Source organism: Daucus carota, chromosome 1 (assembly GCF_001625215.2).
Source record: "Daucus carota subsp. sativus chromosome 1, DH1 v3.0, whole genome shotgun sequence".
Lineage (NCBI taxonomy): Eukaryota > Viridiplantae > Streptophyta > Magnoliopsida > Apiales > Apiaceae > Daucus > Daucus carota.
In genome coordinates, this window is record NC_030381.2 from 35,517,418 (window position 1) to 35,535,723 (window position 18,306).

An 18,306-nucleotide genomic window follows, 5' to 3' on the forward strand; every position below is an offset into this window, starting at 1 on the left:
ATTTGTACGACTACAAATTAAACCTATGTTGCCTTATTATATTATAGTTCGCACGGTCGAATATAGAATTCGTAATTTATTAATTATAATTTAAATTTTAACATCATCTTATTAGTATTTTAGTATTAATGAATTAGATTTTAACCAGATTATATTTACCAACTGATTACATTTTTTGGACGACTATGAATTATACCAATATCGGTTTATTATAATATAGTATATAAATAATATATACATTATATTTAAAAGAATAATTGTGGAGTTTTTTTTATCTTGTATTACATCACAAGTGTTTGTAATTTGAACGGTATAAAACTCTTTAATATTATAAGAGTAAGAGAAGTCTACATGTCACCCACTTGTAGTTATAAAAAAGAGGACCGAAACCTATGTTGCCTTATTATATTATAGTATAGATTATTACTAATTTTTAACCCGTGGGAAGCATGGGCGGGTGTATAATTCGTAATTTATTATTTAAATTATAACATTATTTTATTAATAATTTAGTACTAATGACTTGAATTTTAATTAAATTAGAGTATTAACCAACAGATTAACTATTTTTATGTTATTAATATGTAATGATTATTATTCAATTAATTTTTTTAATATTTCGTATATGTTTATATGTATGAAAAAGAATATGTATCATGTAACGGATTAGAGTCAGAAAAGATTACGTAATAATTAGTGTTTGTATTGAAATAGAACACGTTACAGTTTAAAAAAATTATGAAGATTTTGTTAAAAGAAATATATTCAAAATTAGATATTTAATTTTATTTTTAAATCATTATAATTTTTTATAAGATATTATATGATAATGTATTGTTGAGTGTTTGTAATATTTAAAACTATTTAACAATGTAAGAGGGAGAGTACCAAAACAAAAAATATAACTAAAAGTTTGGACTACAAAATTTGTACCCATGTTGACTTATTATAATATAGTATAGATATTTAATATAACTCATAATTAAATCATTAATAAGTTGAAAATATCCAAACGGACATTTTAAACTCTAAGCATATCATATTAAGTCATAAGTCAAGTTAAATCATAAATCACCTTAAGTCATAAATCATCTGGATAAAAAAACATTTTTTGCTATCAAAATTAAAATCAGAAGTACCCAAGTACAAGGGCAAAACGTTAAATGTTGTTACACCAATTCTATCCCGTTGTTCATACTAGAGACCGTTTGGCTAAACTTATGACTTATAATTTAACGTGACTTATCTGATAAACTGGGAGTTCAAAATATTTGTTTGGGTAATTTTAATTTATTAATGACTTATGAGTTGTAATTTTTTTTAACGTAGGAACCCGCAGCCGCTATCCTTTGGGTGCGTCCTGGATAAACCCACGAGCTCACGTAATAGCTTGCAAACCACGTGAATCAAGGTAAACTGCACTTAATCGACAGGCTCTCTGGCCCATGAGGCATAATCACGAATTCTCCTCCCATCGGGAGTCGAACCTATGACTAAGAGGATACAAGTTCCATCTTTTAATCAGCTGAACCAACCTCTGCGGGCGACTTATGAATTATTAAAAATATAATAATAATAATAATAATAAAATTGTTTTATGAGTAACTTATGACCTATAGTAATTTTCATTAATAAAAAGTTCAAAAAAATTAAGTTACTGTGGAAAATACCTCAAACTAATTTCTGACTTTAAGTCAACTTCTCACTTAATTCTAACTGTAAGTCGACTTCTTACTCATTACACAAACATATACTCCCTCCGTCCCGAAAAGATTGAACTGCTTTGACTTTCACGGAGATTAAGAAAAAGGTAGTAAAAGAAATTATATTAGTTGAAAAGTTGGTAAAGTGGTGGGACCCATCAAAATTTTAATAATAGATTTGAGATAGTGGAGTAAAGTAGTGGGTGTAATAGTGTTTATATTATTATAGAATAGAGATAGTGGAAGAAAGTAGTGGGTGTAATAGTGAAAAGTAGTGTTCAAAAATAGTAAGTTTAATAGGTTCATTTTTTTGGGACGTCCCAAAAAGAAATAAGTGTCAATTAAAATGGGACGGAGGGAGTATTTTTCAAGCTTCAGTTTAAAGCTGCCACAAACAGGCTCCTAATATATGTTATACTAGTTGAGTTGACAGTAAATAGCACTCCATCCGTCCCAAGTATTCTTTACATCATAAAACTTAATCTCGACACGTATCTTAAGACTCTCGTTAAACATACTTACATAATTTATTGCTAAAATATTTTTTTCTAAATTAAAATTTAAATATTGAAATTTATTTTGAAAAAGAAAATTTTAAAAATAAATTATGCGAACTATATGCAACGGAAGTCTTAAAATGTGTGTCGAGCCCACCGTCCGCAGCTTAACGACCCCGGTGGGACGCAGGCAGGGAGTAATGTTTTTTTTTTTTGAGACGTTTCAAAAAAAATGAACCTATTATACTTACTATCTTTTAACACTATTTTTCGCGATTACACCAACTATTTCTCTAATTTATACCTTTTTATTAAACAAAGAGTAATTTATACTTGTGACAAAAAAAAAGAGTAATTTAAACTTTGTACCTATAAGTTTAAGCGCTTTTTCGATTTGGTCTCAAACAATTTTTTTTTGTCAATACGCACCCTAGTGTTTAAAAAGCTCTTCAAGATGCACCACTTTCAAGATGCACCACTTTGACCATATTCTTTCTGTTGTGCAAAACATTTTAAATGAAAATATATTTAAGAAAAATATTTTCCATAAAATTATTTTTGCAGAAATCAATTCTAATAAAAATAATTTCAAAAATATATTTCTCAAAATCATATTATTTTATGAAATACTTAATATTTTGAAATATAATAAAAGTATATTATTATGTAATAGAGGTGCACGCAGTAGTTTCGCCATCTTCCTGTTTTAACTAAAATTTTACCGTTCGTTTTAGTCTTTCGTAAACCCTAAAAGAACCCCTAATTCTCCATCAAACCTTCTGCACCTATACACACAAACTCAATCCCTGTACAATTCTCTCATATGTCTACTCCACTCGGCGGTAATCGCAGTCGTGGCGGCCAAGACCGCTTTTACCGGCCGCCGGCGATGCGAAGAAAACAATCGGAATCCGAAAAGTCGACGGAAAAAGTCGTTGCTACTTCCGACGAGTCAACGACAGCGACGGCGATGAGTACAAGTTTGTTACAGACAGAAAATGCGTGTAATTTAAGTAATTTGGATCAGTTTATAGAGAATACTACGCCAGTTGTTCAAGCTCAGCGCTTTTCTAAGGTATATATCTTGATTTTGTATGGATAGGTTTATAAAGTTGTGATCTTGATGTGTATTTGATTTTTCCAATGATTTGTTGAGGAAAGTTTTGTATATTATACGTTATTATGATAAAAAGTTGTTATTTATTATGTGTTTGGTTTTGTAGATTGTGTGTAATTAATAAATGAGTGAAAAGGTTTGAACTCGATTGTATTTGGTTCATATTGGTTAGCTTTTTGATATATTGTTAATATAAGTCATAAGATAATATATTTCTTAACAAATTTTGAGCAATGTCAACTAATAGTGTAATTGTAAAAAGAAAAAGGGAGGCTTTTCTTAGTAGATGTCATTTAGTTTACTGGTTGCTTCGAGCATAAGAGAAGTGCACGTTTAAGCTCCAGATAAGATCTGAATTTGAGATTTTCTTTGACAATGCACGACCATTGATGGTTGCCAATACTTGAGAAAAAGGGGATTGACCTTGACCTTGACTAGATATGGCTTTTTTTTAAGATTTGTGGCGCGAATTTGATTAACAAAAATCAGACACCAAGTAAGTTTTTCTAGAAAATGATGGTTGAAGACTGAACGCCACTTAGTTTCTGTTTCTTTTATTATATTGAAAACAAGTCATGTATTGTTGACTACACACTACAAGAACTTGGTTGTTTTGTACAATGTTAATTTTTTCTTGTCGTCCTTTATATTTGTAATTTTATCGATGCATATATATGTTGATTTTTTTTTTCTTGATGCATATATATGTTGGATTTTTTTATATAACATGCTTCCCTTTGAGCTCTGTGATTAAGCTTTGGAGGCCTCTCGCAGTTTGCACTTTTCACTTATTGATGAGGAATAGGAGAGTAATCCTAGAGGGTTTTCTGTTTTTGTAGTTGATTTAGATAGCTTTTTGAATTGACCAGACTATATCTGGTTTATGTTGTCTGACTATGTTACAACACTATATTCTGTAAGAAAAATCTCAAAATCTTGGAGACTGCTTGAGATTAAAAAATTCTTGGCGGTGTTCTTTTTTTCCTGATTACAGTGCCAGTGCAACAAGGATTATTGAGGCTTTTTTTAATGCTTATTATATTCTGATCTTGTTTATATTGCTTTCTTATGTCAATTTGGAAGGTAAGTTTCTTGTGTCACTTTATATGTCTCAATTTAGACGAATGAAAGAGAGAAAAAATAGTATACTCTAAATAATAATGCTTTTATTTTTTCAGGGACAGTATTCGAAAAAAAGTTTAGGAACAGTTATTGTGTTAGCATAGATTCTAGAGGGAATCAATTTTGAGCCTGTAAACTATAGGATTACGATACATCCCTATTTTATTTTGTTGTTTTCTGGTTCTCTATGATGCATTATTGCTTTAAAAACTGACAAGTATTGGACTTTCCTAAGGAGTTGTAATTGAGCTCTAGATGTATGTTTGTAATCTGCTTCTTTTTGGAGATTGTAGACAAACATGAAAGAATTGAGAACTCATGGTGATGATTTCCTTCCATACTTCGTCCTAGATGATCTGTGGGAATCTCTGAAGGAATGGAGTGCATATGGAGCAGGAGTTCCCCTTGTGTTGAGCGGTGGTGACTCTGTTGTCCAGTACTATGTACCATACTTGTCTGCGATTCAGCTGTATATAGACCCATCAATGCCCTCAATGAGACTGAGGTGAGACCTTAAGTGATTGAGGATTCTCTCTCTTCCCCTTCTACTTTCTTTTGATCCAGAAATGTTTCTTCTGGTAATTCCTGAACCAATATTTCATTTTAAGAAGGAAATTATGTTTCTAGTAAGAATTTTGAGGTCTGAATTTGATGGACTTAATACCCACATTCTGCTTGTTTGAGCACACCTTGAAGAACCTATCACAGTTCCATGCGGAAATACAACTTTCCTTCTAAATAGCTCAAGGGCTAATTGTTAAATTTGTGAAGGGTAAACTGTCAAAGTTAGCCTTTTGTTTTATGATTTGGTCTTGGAAGATTTTGAACTTGTAATTGACAACCAAATAATTACATTGATGTGCTGTTTTACACTGTGGTAATATGTATGTTGTTTTCCCCTTTCCTAAATTTAGGTTACTTGCATCTTAATTGAGCCAAAAGTTTCTGGTAAAAGTTGGGGTGCAATGTAGAATGAAAAAAAATCCCATGTCATTTTGCATAGGTCTTAGATAAGTTAACAAGAACTCAAGAAGTATTTCTGGATGGAGGTATGGAGTTGGATTGGATAACTTGGATCCTATACAATTTTGAGTAGTTGGTATTATTTATGTCATGAGAGGTGAAATGAGAGGCTATGGCATTTGCTTATGATCAGTAATTTATTCTACTTTTTTTGCTATATTGTGTTTGTTAGTGTCTGCTTTTATTTTTATTGAAACTTATGAATCTGAGGGTGAGTTCTGTACGGATGGACCATTATTAGCACCCCATAGTGACATAGTGTACACACACCCAGTAACTTATGATACGCGTGCTTTGCAAAGTGGTAACTCCGGCTTTAAAAAGTGAGTTGGCAAACTGGCTTGTTCTGAGTTCACACTTCCAGTCTCCTATCAAATTGCAGATATGCAGTCGTTATTGTTTTTTGAGGTTAATATAACAAGATTCCAAATATCTCCACCCCCCTCACCTGAGGAGGGGGGGGGGGGGGGGGGGGGGGGGGGGGGGGGGGGGCACCCCAAATTGGTTGCCAAATCTCGCCTTTTGGAAACGATAATGAAAAGAAAGCGGGGCGGGGGGGGGGGGGGGGGGGGGGGGGCACCCCAAATTGGTTGCCAAATCTCGCCTTTTGGAAACGATAATGAAAAGAAAGCGAGACATGGAGAGGGTCTCATTATCCCTTCTCTTTACATATCTATTTTACTTTTATATCTGTTTTCATGTTGGAAAGACCGGAAGTGTTTTTTTATTTGGCCTAGTCTCATTTGACCATATATTGGTGATTGTATTAAGAGGCACATGTATCTGTTCTACAGGAGAGTCGCTGAATTTGTATATGTTAGATTATATCTGTAATTACCTCTGTTTACTAGAAGTAGATAGATATTGGAATTTGGAAATATTAAACAAATTTGCTAATTAATTTACCTGATCAGCTTGTTTATGTATTGGAAGTAAGTTTAATTGTCTAATTTATATCAACGAATATTCTCAGAACTTTTAGACATAAATAAGGGACATTATATCAAATTTGGAGCAAGAATCTTAGAATTATTTTTATGTAAATTGTATTTTTGTTTATGAAGTACTCTTTAGTTTTAGAATACTCTGGGTTAAAATATAGATGTTTCTTTGAAAAAAGTGAAAATTTCATTGATTCTTCTTTGAGTATTTTTATATTGCTTGTATTATCTCTTCTCTTGTGATGAATTATGTTTGCATATCTTTCTTCACTTTTCCTACATCAATAAAGGCTGTCTATCCAGTTCGTGGCTTGCTTGTCAAGTTGTTATCTTCTAAAGTATAGCAATAGCTTTTTTTTTTTTTAATATTACAGTGAATACCTACCACTCATCAAATATAATCTGACAGAAAGCTTGGTGAAGAGAGGGATGGGGTGTCTTCATCTCATGGCAGTAGCGACCATTGTGGCAGATGTAGGTTAGAGAATGGTATCAACTATGTTCAGGTAGATAGGAACTTGCAGAATCAAGAGAATGCTGCCAAAGAATGCTCAAGTAGGTTATCGTTGAGAAACAATCTTGTAACAGGATCAGCAGTTAATGAAAGTGAGATTAGTAATCCTCCTGGTCTTCTTCTGTTTGAGTATTTCGCACATGATCTGCCATATGCTCGTGAACCTTTGGCTGACAAGGTACATTATGTACTTATATAGGATTAATGTTTGAAGCATCTATTAATTGGAAGTAAGATCCATCTTTTTCTCCACTTCTTCACAGATTTTAAAGCTTGCATCTCAATTTCCGGAACTGAGGACATGCAGGAGCTGTGATTTAACACCTTCAAGCTGGATTTCTGTTGCCTGGTATTCAATAATCTTAACTTTCTTTAATTTTGATGCATATTAATTTTGAAACTAAGGTCGTGTACATGCCCTTCTGAAGGTATCCAATATATAGGATACCTGTAGGTACAACTCTGAACAATATAGATGCCTGCTTTTTGACTTTTCATTCATTGTCAACGCTATATGGGAGTACGTATCTCTGTCTCAGCCTTACTTGGATATATTAATGCCTTCCTATATGACATATATAAAATGACTCCATGTTAACAGATACTGGTACTAATTTGCCGCAAAACCAAAGTTCAACAGCTAAGCAATTTGGTAATGGTGGCATGTCCTTGCAGTTGTCCCTACCAATATTTGGGCTTGCTCCATACAAGTTTAAAGTCTCTGATTGGAGTCCAGAAGGGGAATATGATTGCCATAAGATAAACTCTTTATTCCAAGCAGCTGATAATTGGCTGCGGCTTTTGCAAGTTGATCACCCAGATTATAGGTTCTTTAAGGAAAGGGGAAAAGGGACGTACTCCCTTGTGCCGATCGAAGAGGGTAAGATGGGCGCGGCCTTACATCTACCCAAGAGAGAGTAGAGAGTCCGTTTCCAGAAAAATGACCCCTCCGGCATGCTGGAGAAGAGAGTCTAACCCATGACCACAATTAGATTATAGGTTCTTTCTATCCACAATTCGTTATGGAGGTGATGAGAACGTGGATAAACGTGTAAAGTCTGAATTGGCAAAGAACATAACAACATGTTCCGGGTCCATCTGCAGTCTCTATCCTTGTGTATTTTTTAGGTCCCTGCAATACTAACATCTCCTCAATTGTCCTGGGAAGGAATCAGAATTCAACTGTCGTAAGAAAGAAAGTTTGAAGAGGACGAGGAACAACATGGCGACTAGCAAAGATTCTAGTACAGTAGTATGGTAATACAGAGTTCCATGTTTTCTTTACATGCTAAAATTTGGAACTCAGAAAGGAGTTTCTACTTTTGAAATCTAGGTGGGAATTGCTACTATGATGACGACGAAAATATTAGATCATATTTGTAAATCTGTTTTAGTTGCTAAAATGTATAAGCAATTGTTTTTAGTTTGTACAAGTACAAGGATTTTGTTTAACTGTGTATTAGTTATTTTATCAGGGTATAACTTGTTGATAAGTAGAGAGCACCTGTAACATTGACCTTTGTGAATTTCTCCACTAACCCCTTGCCATTTTTAGAATGAAAAAATTGTCTCTGGATTCTCTATTTTCAAGATAAACTATCAAAGAACTTCAACCACTGCCTTTTTACTAATATTAATATAAAAGATAAAATCTAAAATATAAATCAAGAGACAACAAAGTTTGTTGTTTTGAAAAGCGCATTAAGCGGCCGATTAAGCGGCCGCCTAAACGGAATCGGCCTTAAAACGCCTCGATTTTGTATTAAGCGGGTTCTTAAGCGTTTTTGAAAATTAAGCGGACTATTAAGCGGATTAAGCGGTCGTTAAGCGGATTAAGCGGTACTTAAGCGGTCAAAATGATTTTGACTTGCTAATTTTTCAGTTTTAAAATATTTTTTATATAATATAACTATAATTATATTAAAAAATTAAAAAATATATATTATTAAAATTTTAAATTCTTACCACAATATAACATTATTTTTGAATATATAAATATTAAAACTAAATATTTAATTATATTTTATTAATCTGCTTATTGCCCCGCTTAAGATTCCGCTTAAGCGTCCGCTTTACCGCTTAAGCGCTAGAAGGTGCTTTCACCGCCTAGAGCCGATTTGCGCTTTTCATAACACTGCAACAAACACAGTTAGAATATATGTTTTTATACATATATTCACATAAATTTTCATTATAATTTATATAACATAATTATACTAACGGTTTTTCTATGGTGTGCCCAAGGGCACACACTAAGCACTAAATTTTATGAGTTTGGTGCATTCTTATTGGTCATGTAATCATAAATATGGATGGCCCCCCTGCATTTACACCAAACTCCACCAATCAAAATCCACTAAACCCATCAAATTTAGTGCTTAATGTGTGCCCTTGGGCACACACTAGAAAGACCCTTATACTAATTCCATTCAAATATACTCATTCTAAAATAAGTAAATTTAGAAAGAGTTATCCCGCGGAAAATGAGGAACTCGAGGACAGTGGTTTTGACCTGAGGTCAATTGTTTTGACTCGTCGGAGCTTCTTCGCCGGCAACTCTAGGCACCGGAGACTAATCACTGGTAAGTGCTTTCTTTCCACGCGCCTCTACTTTTTATATCATATATGCTACTACTGATCTATAATCTATTAATTTGGGTTCTTTTTCTAATATATTGATATATACACCTGTTTGTAATCTAACTGTTATAATGGCTTTATATATCTATTCATATATGTTAAAAGTTTTCGAAACCTAGGGTTTCGGTTAGTTTAATTGTAAATAATGTTAGTAATTATTATGATAGATTGTGTTGATGTATTTGTATATCGAGATTTTGATTTGTGGAGTGTGATGTTTTAGGTCAGGAAATTGAAAATGCTTCAAAATGTACCTATTCAGTCGCCAGCTAGGCTTGGCTTGCCCAATCCGAATTCACCTGCTCCTCCCAAATTCTCGTCTTCGCAAATTGTCCAATCTCATCACTCTCATCAACAATCGAACACCGCGGGTGCGGTTGTTACAACTACCTCTCCGGCATTGCTCCCGCTCCTTCCCCCACTCCCTAGAGCTCAGTCTCTTCTTGTACAGATGGCATCCCTAGCTTCGAGACTCTTTGAAGTTTCGCCTAGTCGTGCGCATTGGTTGAGTGCCTTTCGGGGCTCACTGCCTTCTTTTCTCTCGTCGCAGACCCAGACCTTGGCGCCGGTTCCATTGGACGCGTCCCCTTCTTCGGCTAAAGAAATTATTGCCTTGTTTACTACCCTTCAGACCCAGCTCTTTGAAGCGGTTGCCGAACTTCAAGAAATCCTTGATCTCCAAGATGCTAAGCAAAAGATAATTCGTGAGATTCGGGTTAAAGATTCTGCAGTTCTTGGGTTTGCTAATAAACTTAGAGAAGCCGAGCAGGTTCTTGATGAACTTGTTGATGATTATTCTGATTATCGTCACCTCAAGCGTGCAAAGCTGGATGGTGGTGATGACGAAACTTATACCACATCTGTTGCAACTCGGATAAAGGTCAATGATATTTTATCATATGCACACAGAATAAGCTATACAACATTTGCGCCGCCAGAATTTGGAGCTGGGCAAGTTCCACTCCGTGGAGCACTCCCGCCTGCTCCACAGGAGGAGCAAATGCGTGCATCTCAATTGTATGCTTTTGCCGATCTGGATGTTGGTATATCCAAGACAGTAGAAGATAACGAGACAATGATTGAGCCATTAATTCAATCCCCTGCGACTCAGCCATCTGAATCTGCACTTGCTAATATGGCCACAATGCAGGGCATGATTCCTCCAAATTTTGTAATACCTTCAGGATGGAAGCCTGGAATGCCTGTGGAGCTGCCTATTATTCCTCCACCTGGATGGAAGCCTGGAGATCCAGTTGCACTCCCCCCATTCGATTCCATCTCTGGTCCTTCGCTGGTGGATGAGCAACCAGCACGGCCGATTATTGCTCCAGGTATATCTAAGGCACCCGAGCCAATACAAGTTCGGCACGTTCAGCTCGACATTGAAGATGATAGTGATTATACCAGTGACGAGGCAAGTTCTGATGATGATGAAGATTAATGAAGCCACAACGATGGTGGTGAAGTTGCTGGTAACTTTGAAAAAAGGTACTTGTGATATGAATGGTTTTTATGCTGAACTGTTTTAGTATTGGATGATTAGTTAAGAATATATGATTGTAGCTTGTAACCAAAGTTCAAAATTTCTTATAGAATTATCTTTTGTGGTCATAGATTACTCGATGGTTATCATCGATATCTTGGTATTGCTCTATTTACATTTATACTATATTGCTTGTGGGTGAAGTTCACTTTATAATTTACTGTTACAAGAATATTAGGTAAAAATGCTGATCATCTTCCATAATAATTTTTGATCAGCGATTTTCTTCGACATCTTCCATAATAAATAAAGGGTTTGTCTAGTGTGCGGCTGTGTGCCCATGGGCACATGCTACGCACTAATTCTATAAATTTGGATGGTTTTGATTGGTGTGGTTATTGTAAATGCAGGGGGAGTCCACCATTATTAGAGAGTGTAAGCCAATCAAAAGCTTCCAAATCCATAGATTTTAGCACTTAGTGTGTGCCCATGGGCACACCATAGGAAAACCGATAAATAAAACCTTACAACTTTTAAGAGATATTATTCCTAATTATATGATAACAAATAGTTGTTCTTATAATTGTGCTTCCAGACCCTTTCATGCTTTAACCCTGTTGTTTGTTTGGACCTTTTAAGCGGCTATACTTCGACGGGAAAGAAGCTTTATAAGAACAGGATGGCAGTGACAAGGGTAATATTGTATTGATCTATTCTGAAGCAACCATAATTTCTAGTTTATGTAAAGACATGTATTATCCTATGCTTTCCTGTAGACAAGGTTCTAAAATGTTAAAAAAATTTATGTTTTGCTTTATATTGGCTCATTGGAGTTTGATTGTTATTGGTCAAGAATCTTACAATCTGTAAACAATCCCCTTCAAAAAAGATATTACGAAGCACTAGCAATTTGAGCAAATACCTGGCTCTGATAGTCAAATGCCCTATTGGCTGGGTAAAAACAGTCATTCTGCTAGTGATTGGTAACAAATATTTTTTGTGTTTGTCTAATGTCACCAATGTTTTAGATCTTTGTTAGTATGTGAAGTATAGTACTTTTTTCTGCCCTCTCTTGCAGGAGGCAACCAATATCAAGGCAGCTAGAACCGGTTGGTACAAAATTATGATATCTGACAGACTATACAGAACTTAAGAATTAATGAATTTTCAAAATGCTGTTTAGATTTCAATTTTTTTTTTGCCTCTTGATACATGGGTTCTGTACCGATATGGCGATATCTGTTGTCTTTAACATGCATGAGATTGGATGGACTGAATTCTCTGATCTCACTATACATGATTTCCAGTTTTCCTTTTCGCCCCTTTAGTGCAAGAAATCCCGGAACTATCATTTTAAGCATTACCTGCATATATGATATATGTAGTTGGATGGATGGGTTTTTCTTGGAGTGGGTCATTATAGTTGAATTAATGTTCCTGAACATCCATATAGTGTTGAAACTTGTGGAACTAACTCTGAGCATTACCTTCTATATACATTCTGAGTAGCATATTTATCGAGTAGAGTGCATTATGTGTGCTTGTGCTTTCTTTAGAGTATTAATTTTGCAATACGACACTCCTGAAACAGAATTGTTGTTCACGCCAACTTAAGCTGATTATATGAAAGATTTTATCGTCTGATTCACATTTCGATGAATATGTTTGTGTTGATCCAATTGTCTTTGGCGTGTTTCTAAACAGGAAAACAATATATGCCTGGCCAAAAAAACCCACCAAATTGACAGAATGAGAACAACGTGAAAAACTGATACCAATTACATATAAAAGATGTGATGTCAACTTCATATTCAATGAAAACTGTCTCATCAAGCATGAATCTTGGCAATATATATGTGGTGGGTGTATCTTTATCACGTAATATATTTCACATTTCCTCATTGACCTGATGGATCCGGGTAATAGATTGAATGCCAAAATTTGTGTGGTGCGTTGAGTTTTCCATTAGTGTAAAGTGCGTGAAAGTAAGGAGTTTCTATAACTGGAATGGAGGAACGTGACAATTCCATTCCTATTGCCTGTGATGTTCGACAGGGGTGTACGGATGATCCGCTCAATCGCAATAATCGCGAAATGTGAGTTGGTTTTTGTAATTAGACGGAGGCTGGGGGGTTGGGAGATGGTAGTAAACGTTGGAACTTGGTGCCACATAGTAATCAGATCAGATAGTTGTCTGCCTACACTACACTATAGAATTCTGCCTCTACTGCTGTATTTTCACTTGTCAAATCTTTCAGCCTCTTCTGCTCTATTCTTCTTACTCTATTCGGGGCATGCCCCAGCTCATCGCATCTATCATTTCACTTGTTTCTAAATGAAAATAAGCAAAATCGACATTCAAGAGGGAATGAATGCACCTTTTTTACGTTAATAGTTGATATGTTATGGTTGGTAAAATGTAATATGAGATCTTTCAGTTTTCAAATTTATACATCTTTGTCGTTAATGGTTGCTCAGAGTCAGATTGGATTCGATGGTTGATGGATCCAAGTGATATTTCTCATTTCAATTAGTACATCTCTGCAATTAACATTTTGAAGAGTCAAATGCTGCCTGTGATGGTCTAAAATTAGAAATCTTTGTGTGAAACATATTTTACTTGCATATTCCGAAAGTTGAGGGTGGGTCGAGAGTCGAGACATATTCTCAACCTAGGGTAGAATGTAGATCCGCAAAAGTGAATTACTGGATTATACAAATTGTAAGTGTTGAGATAAATTTTCCGATTTTTTGTGTCAGATTAAAAAATTTTGTTTCGCAAAATCATGGAGTTCCAAAATTCCAATCTCGTTTATATTAGAATCTCAGACAAATCTCAGTACTATCTTGTTTGTCACTCTAAAATCTCAAGACTTGTTACTATACTAGACTACTGTTTGAACAATGGACACCAACAACCTTCCTTAACAGTAATATATCTACTCCCCTCTACTTCATATTCCATTTAACGGCTCCCTAAACACACACGTTCATTACACTATCATCCTGGTATCCTACTTACTCAAAGTCAAATCTTGCTTGTGTCTCTGTGATCACTTGTTTTTATTACAACTTCAACTATGTTGGACCTCAATCTCAACTATTTTCCGTCAAGTTCGTTCCATGATCCAGCAGAGTCGCAGCATCTCCATCTTTTTGGAATGCAAATGAACGAACATTCGGGTACCTCAAACTCCTCTGTTGTCAACGTGGAAACATCCAGCAATGCTGGCGACGAGGAGTACTCGAATCAGCCTTATCATGAGCATTGTTTCGACATTTTGAAGTCAGGTGATGACCAAGTTGATGAGCATGAAGAGAGTTACAATCAAGGCAGTGTTGTAAAGCCAAGATTTACGACGAAAGAGCTGTTCCCTGTTAGAGGATCACCGCGGCGGATGGACCCTTTGGTGCAGCAGCAGGTGCAGCAAGTAAAGAGAAGTAGAAGAGGACCGCGGTCTAAGAGTTCTCAGTACAGGGGAGTCACCTTTTATCGCAGAACTGGACGATGGGAATCACACATATGGTCAGCTTATTGTTGCTGCAATTTTTAATATTTATGAAAATTTTATGAACAACTGAATTTTTTTTTGCTGATTATGCAGGGACACTGGGAAGCAAGTTTACTTGGGTAGGCTTATATGAAACTATGATTCTGGTTCTTCTTGCTTTATTTTGTGATTGTTCATTTTCCTTTTTAGGCTTACAGATTTGAAGTGACTGACTTTCTTTCTTTATATATATGCAATTAAAGGGGGATTCGACACTGCTCATGCTGCAGCTAGGTAATGGTTAATGGTAGTTTCTTTGATTCGGGTAATTACAAGAAGCGCGAATCTGTTAGCAGATGTAGCTTATTATATTTTGATAACATGATATCAGGGCTTATGATAGAGCTGCAATTAAGTTCCGTGGAGCCAATGCTGATATCAACTTCAGCATTAGTGATTACGGTGAAGATCTTCAGAAAGTAGGTTTGATTTCCGCTTGCTAACTGTATCCAGTGCTTGCAATATGAATTGAGGTAGTGTTTGTCTTGATTTTATACAGATGAAGAATGTGACCAAGGAAGAGTTTGTACAGATACTTCGTCGACAGAGCACAGGATTTTCCAGAGGGAGTTCGAGATATCGAGGAGTTACTCTACACAAATGTGGGCGATGGGAAGCTCGAATGGGGCAGTTTCTTGGGAAAAAGTGAGATAGCTTATTACTTAGATTACTTACTTGATTATACTTCCAAGTTCCACCAGTGTAACAATGTTTTGTTTTCTTCAGGTACATCTATCTCGGGTTGTTTGACAGTGAGATAGAAGCTGCAAGGTTCGGATTTTTTTTTAACCTTGCTCTTACTAGCTTCCCTTTCGTATGACATGTATTTATCCATCGATATCCACATAGAGCTTCTGGCCTAACTCTGTTTTGGCCTTTTTAATCAGGGCTTATGACAAAGCAGCGATAAAATGTAATGGCAGGGATGCAGTAACCAATTTCGAGCCAAGTACTTATGACAACGATTTTTGTTCCGAAGCTGAAACTGGAGTTACTTGCTCAACTCTATGTTTTACTACTGGTAACATGTGTGTGTATGTGCTCCATATTCAACAGATTTAAGCATTTATATACTAATATCCTGATAAGTCTGTTAATAAATCCTTTTTCAGGCAGCGGTCAGTCTCTAGATCTGAACTTGGAAATGTCTCCAACTGATTTTGCTGATGGTGCTAAAGGGACGGATGATTTTGGGAGTTTAAGTTTCCAGAATCATTTGAAAGACATCCCTGATGTTAGAGAATCCAGAGTAAGCCAAATATTACTTCAGTACCTAATTAGATTTTTCGCAAAAGCTAGCTTATTAGATACTCGTTGTCATCAGCATAAGGTGATTCAGATAGAGGAGAGTTCTCCTTCTGCAATAATGGGAACTCCACTGCCTCTTGGCCAAGTTTATACGCCAGGGCTTCCCTCTTTCCGGAGTGGGGTGAATTCAAGTCTTCTTCCTGTCTACGAGGTATGCCAACGAACATTATGTTGCTGCAGATGCACGGCCTCATTAAATTGCTAACAATTCTTTTTTTTGTTCCTGATTGCTTATAGTTTCATTTGTCTTCTGCATGTAATTACGTGTACAGGGAAGAGCGATGGACAAGATTATAGAAGTTGATTTACAGCCACACTGGGCGTGGAGTAATCAGGGATCTTATGCTGAACCTACTTCAGTGCCACTCTTCTCTACTGCAGCATCATCAGGATTCGTTACTTCAAGGGCTACTGCTGCATCAGCTGGTTTTTATTTCATCAGTCCGCCCCATCGCCACACGTCTAAGCCATGTCAAATCGCGGCAAACACTAACAGTGTATTCTATTACTGAAACCACAGGATTCGAGTTCAGTCTCTTCTTCGTCAAATTAAATTGTTCGTTTATGCTTTCTGTTCGTCCAGAGCATTCTAATACATTTCAACTTGGTCTATTAGATGCTTTTGATCAAAATTAAAAATGTCCCTGACACCCTTAAAATCTCAATATGTTGTTACTTATACTCAACCTAATATTTTTAAACATTCTATGAAGTGAATAAGTTTGCAATAAAATATCAAATGTGAACTTGTAAATTGCACCCAAAGTATAGGCAGACTAGTTCTATATGCATGCACCAGATCAGATCAGATTAATAAACCAGCTAAAGAGAGTGTACAGTTGATACAACCTTTCAGTAAAATTGCAGCTGTCCATCTACTTGGTAAACAATTTCACAACTTTTGACCTATATGATTTAGAAGTAAGTTGAGATCTTCAATTTTCAAGGCCAATAAGTAAGCCTGCTACAGCAGTTGTGGTAGCAGTATAACAGTATCTAACCATGGGAAATTGTTGATTTCTGGCAACAAGCTTTCCACAACTTTTTTATAGCGAAAGATGGAAAACCTAGAATGTGTCTAAAACGCAGATAGGCGACATGGCCCTCTGCATTCACATAAAAAATAAAGTATATTATCTTTCAATGCGGATGAATGGATGTAAAAAGCGATTGTCACGAACCCGAATCCTTTAACTATATTAAAGTTACACTTGACACAATGTTTGGTCACACTTTTGTACAGTCTTATCCTGGTTATTTAATCCTGAGCTAGGCTTCATAAAGTAATTAGTCTAATGCTGCTTTTATATTTGCTTTTGCTACAGTTTTCAGGAGCTTTTCTGGAGTTCTGATGCATATATAGTATATTATATCTTCTGGAGCTGACTAATAAGCCTGTCTCTCTCCTCGTTTTGTCTGACTAATAAGCTAAAGTATAAATGTTATACTTTTATACATAAAAAGAAAATTTTAAAAATAATTTATAGAACTATATTATATTGAAGCATTAAAGTCCGTGCCGCGCCCCCGTCCCCCGATGTATACTATTGATTGGGACGGAGGGAGTATGTGTTGTTTGATTCATAGGTTAAAATGAGGTATTTGCTTTCGGCAGAGAGGAATTTATGTCTTCTGCATTTGCTGTAAACGTCGAAACTCTGATAAAAATAATATGCACGTGAAATACTCAAATTTGTTATAATTAAAATAATATATGAGCGTGTTTGCAATATTGTTGTGTAAGATAAAAATAAAAGTGTGTGTTGAAGTGTGTGGAAGTATGGAGTAAAATGGAAGTGATAATCGTAAGTGTGGAAGTATGTAGTACAATGGAAGTGATAATCGTAAATGGAGAATTTTATTTTTATGATAATATATCCATACACGCAGTGGCGGAACCAGGATTAATTTTGACACCGGGCTAATTTATTATTAAAATTTCAGAAAAATAAATATGCATACCTTAATTGGTTAAGTGGTGACATCTTTACCGCTTTTTTTTAGGAAGGAATGGATGACAACTGAATTCTACAAGTTTACATATTTTTATAGCGTTGTAAAATAACTTCATCATTTATGTCTCTAAATATGCCCTTCTCGATGTAAACCACCATGCTATCGTTCAACCACTCATCCCTAATCTTGTTACGCAAATAAGTCTTTAAGTGTTTTCATTACAGGAAACATTCTTTCAACAGTAGCTGTCGCGACTGGTAAAACCAAAGCTAGCTCCATGAGACGGTAAACCAAAGTATAAGCTGTATTTCTATGTGTTCCGACCATCTTAATAGCAAGCTTTGCAGTATTTTGAAGCTCAGAAAAACTATTATCATTTCTTACATCATTAATGAAATTATCCAGCTGATTTGTTAACAAAACCTGGTCCATTTCAAAGAAATCTTATGAA

General features: G+C 35.5%; 3 protein-coding genes across 8 annotated transcripts; all 3 read left to right on the forward strand.

The window, feature by feature from the left end:
• Positions 1-2,899: 2,899 nt before the first annotated feature.
• LOC108221718 (uncharacterized) lies at positions 2,900-8,391 on the forward strand. 4 transcript variants are annotated; one of them, XM_064081669.1, is made up of 6 exons: positions 2,900-3,275; positions 4,733-4,944; positions 6,813-7,095; positions 7,181-7,266; positions 7,346-7,437; positions 7,593-7,774. In XM_064081669.1, exons 1-6 carry the CDS (start codon positions 3,024-3,026, stop codon positions 7,631-7,633), a joined length of 966 nt encoding a protein of 321 aa, XP_063937739.1. In that variant the 5' UTR covers positions 2,900-3,023; the 3' UTR covers positions 7,634-7,774. The 4 variants fall into 4 exon arrangements, with proteins under 4 accessions (XP_063937739.1, XP_063937741.1, XP_063937735.1 ...); XM_064081665.1 differs by having other exon boundaries at positions 2,901-3,275; positions 7,519-8,391; XM_064081667.1 differs by having other exon boundaries at positions 3,139-3,275; positions 4,726-4,944; positions 7,519-8,391.
• A 771-nt stretch (positions 8,392-9,162) lies between these two features.
• LOC108210856 (mediator of RNA polymerase II transcription subunit 4) lies at positions 9,163-12,250 on the forward strand. Of its 3 annotated transcripts, none has more exons than XM_017382314.2 (3): positions 9,343-9,499; positions 9,781-11,045; positions 12,119-12,250. In XM_017382314.2, the coding sequence occupies exon 2, from the start codon at positions 9,796-9,798 to the stop codon at positions 10,996-10,998; it is 1,203 nt and encodes a 400-aa protein (XP_017237803.1). In that variant the 5' UTR covers positions 9,343-9,499; positions 9,781-9,795; the 3' UTR covers positions 10,999-11,045; positions 12,119-12,250. The 3 variants fall into 3 exon arrangements, with proteins under 3 accessions (XP_017237788.1, XP_017237803.1, XP_017237797.1); XM_017382308.2 differs by lacking the exon at positions 12,119-12,250 and adding an exon at positions 11,680-11,959; XM_017382299.2 differs by lacking the exon at positions 12,119-12,250 and having other exon boundaries at positions 9,163-9,499; positions 9,781-11,168.
• A 461-nt stretch (positions 12,251-12,711) lies between these two features.
• On the forward strand, positions 12,712-16,547 carry LOC108198093 (APETALA2-like protein 2). Its single transcript, XM_017365871.2, has 10 exons — positions 12,712-14,566; positions 14,646-14,671; positions 14,795-14,825; positions 14,923-15,010; positions 15,091-15,236; positions 15,318-15,362; positions 15,479-15,612; positions 15,704-15,840; positions 15,916-16,050; positions 16,172-16,547. The coding sequence occupies exons 1-10, from the start codon at positions 14,121-14,123 to the stop codon at positions 16,409-16,411; spliced, it is 1,428 nt and encodes a 475-aa protein (XP_017221360.1). The 5' UTR covers positions 12,712-14,120; the 3' UTR covers positions 16,412-16,547.
• Positions 16,548-18,306: the final 1,759 nt, after the last annotated feature.

What these genes read in the sequence shown, in the direction of transcription:
- LOC108210856 (XM_017382299.2), top strand. Translation starts at nt 9,796, where the DNA reads ATGCTTCAAAATGTACCTATTCAGTCGCCAGCTAGGCTTGGCTTGCCC.
- LOC108198093 (XM_017365871.2), top strand. Translation starts at nt 14,121, where the DNA reads ATGTTGGACCTCAATCTCAACTATTTTCCGTCAAGTTCGTTCCATGAT. An exon ending in TGGGAAGCAAGTTTACTTGG is followed by an intron (nt 14,672 to 14,794) that starts GTAGGCTTATAT and finishes ATGCAATTAAAG; the next exon opens with GGGGATTCGACACTGCTCAT. An exon ending in GTCTTCTTCCTGTCTACGAG is followed by an intron (nt 16,051 to 16,171) that starts GTATGCCAACGA and finishes TTACGTGTACAG; the next exon opens with GGAAGAGCGATGGACAAGAT.
- LOC108221718 (XM_064081665.1), top strand. Translation starts at nt 3,024, where the DNA reads ATGTCTACTCCACTCGGCGGTAATCGCAGTCGTGGCGGCCAAGACCGC. An exon ending in AAGCTCAGCGCTTTTCTAAG is followed by an intron (nt 3,276 to 4,732) that starts GTATATATCTTG and finishes TGGAGATTGTAG; the next exon opens with ACAAACATGAAAGAATTGAG. An exon ending in ATTGTCAACGCTATATGGGA is followed by an intron (nt 7,438 to 7,518) that starts GTACGTATCTCT and finishes CCATGTTAACAG; the next exon opens with ATACTGGTACTAATTTGCCG.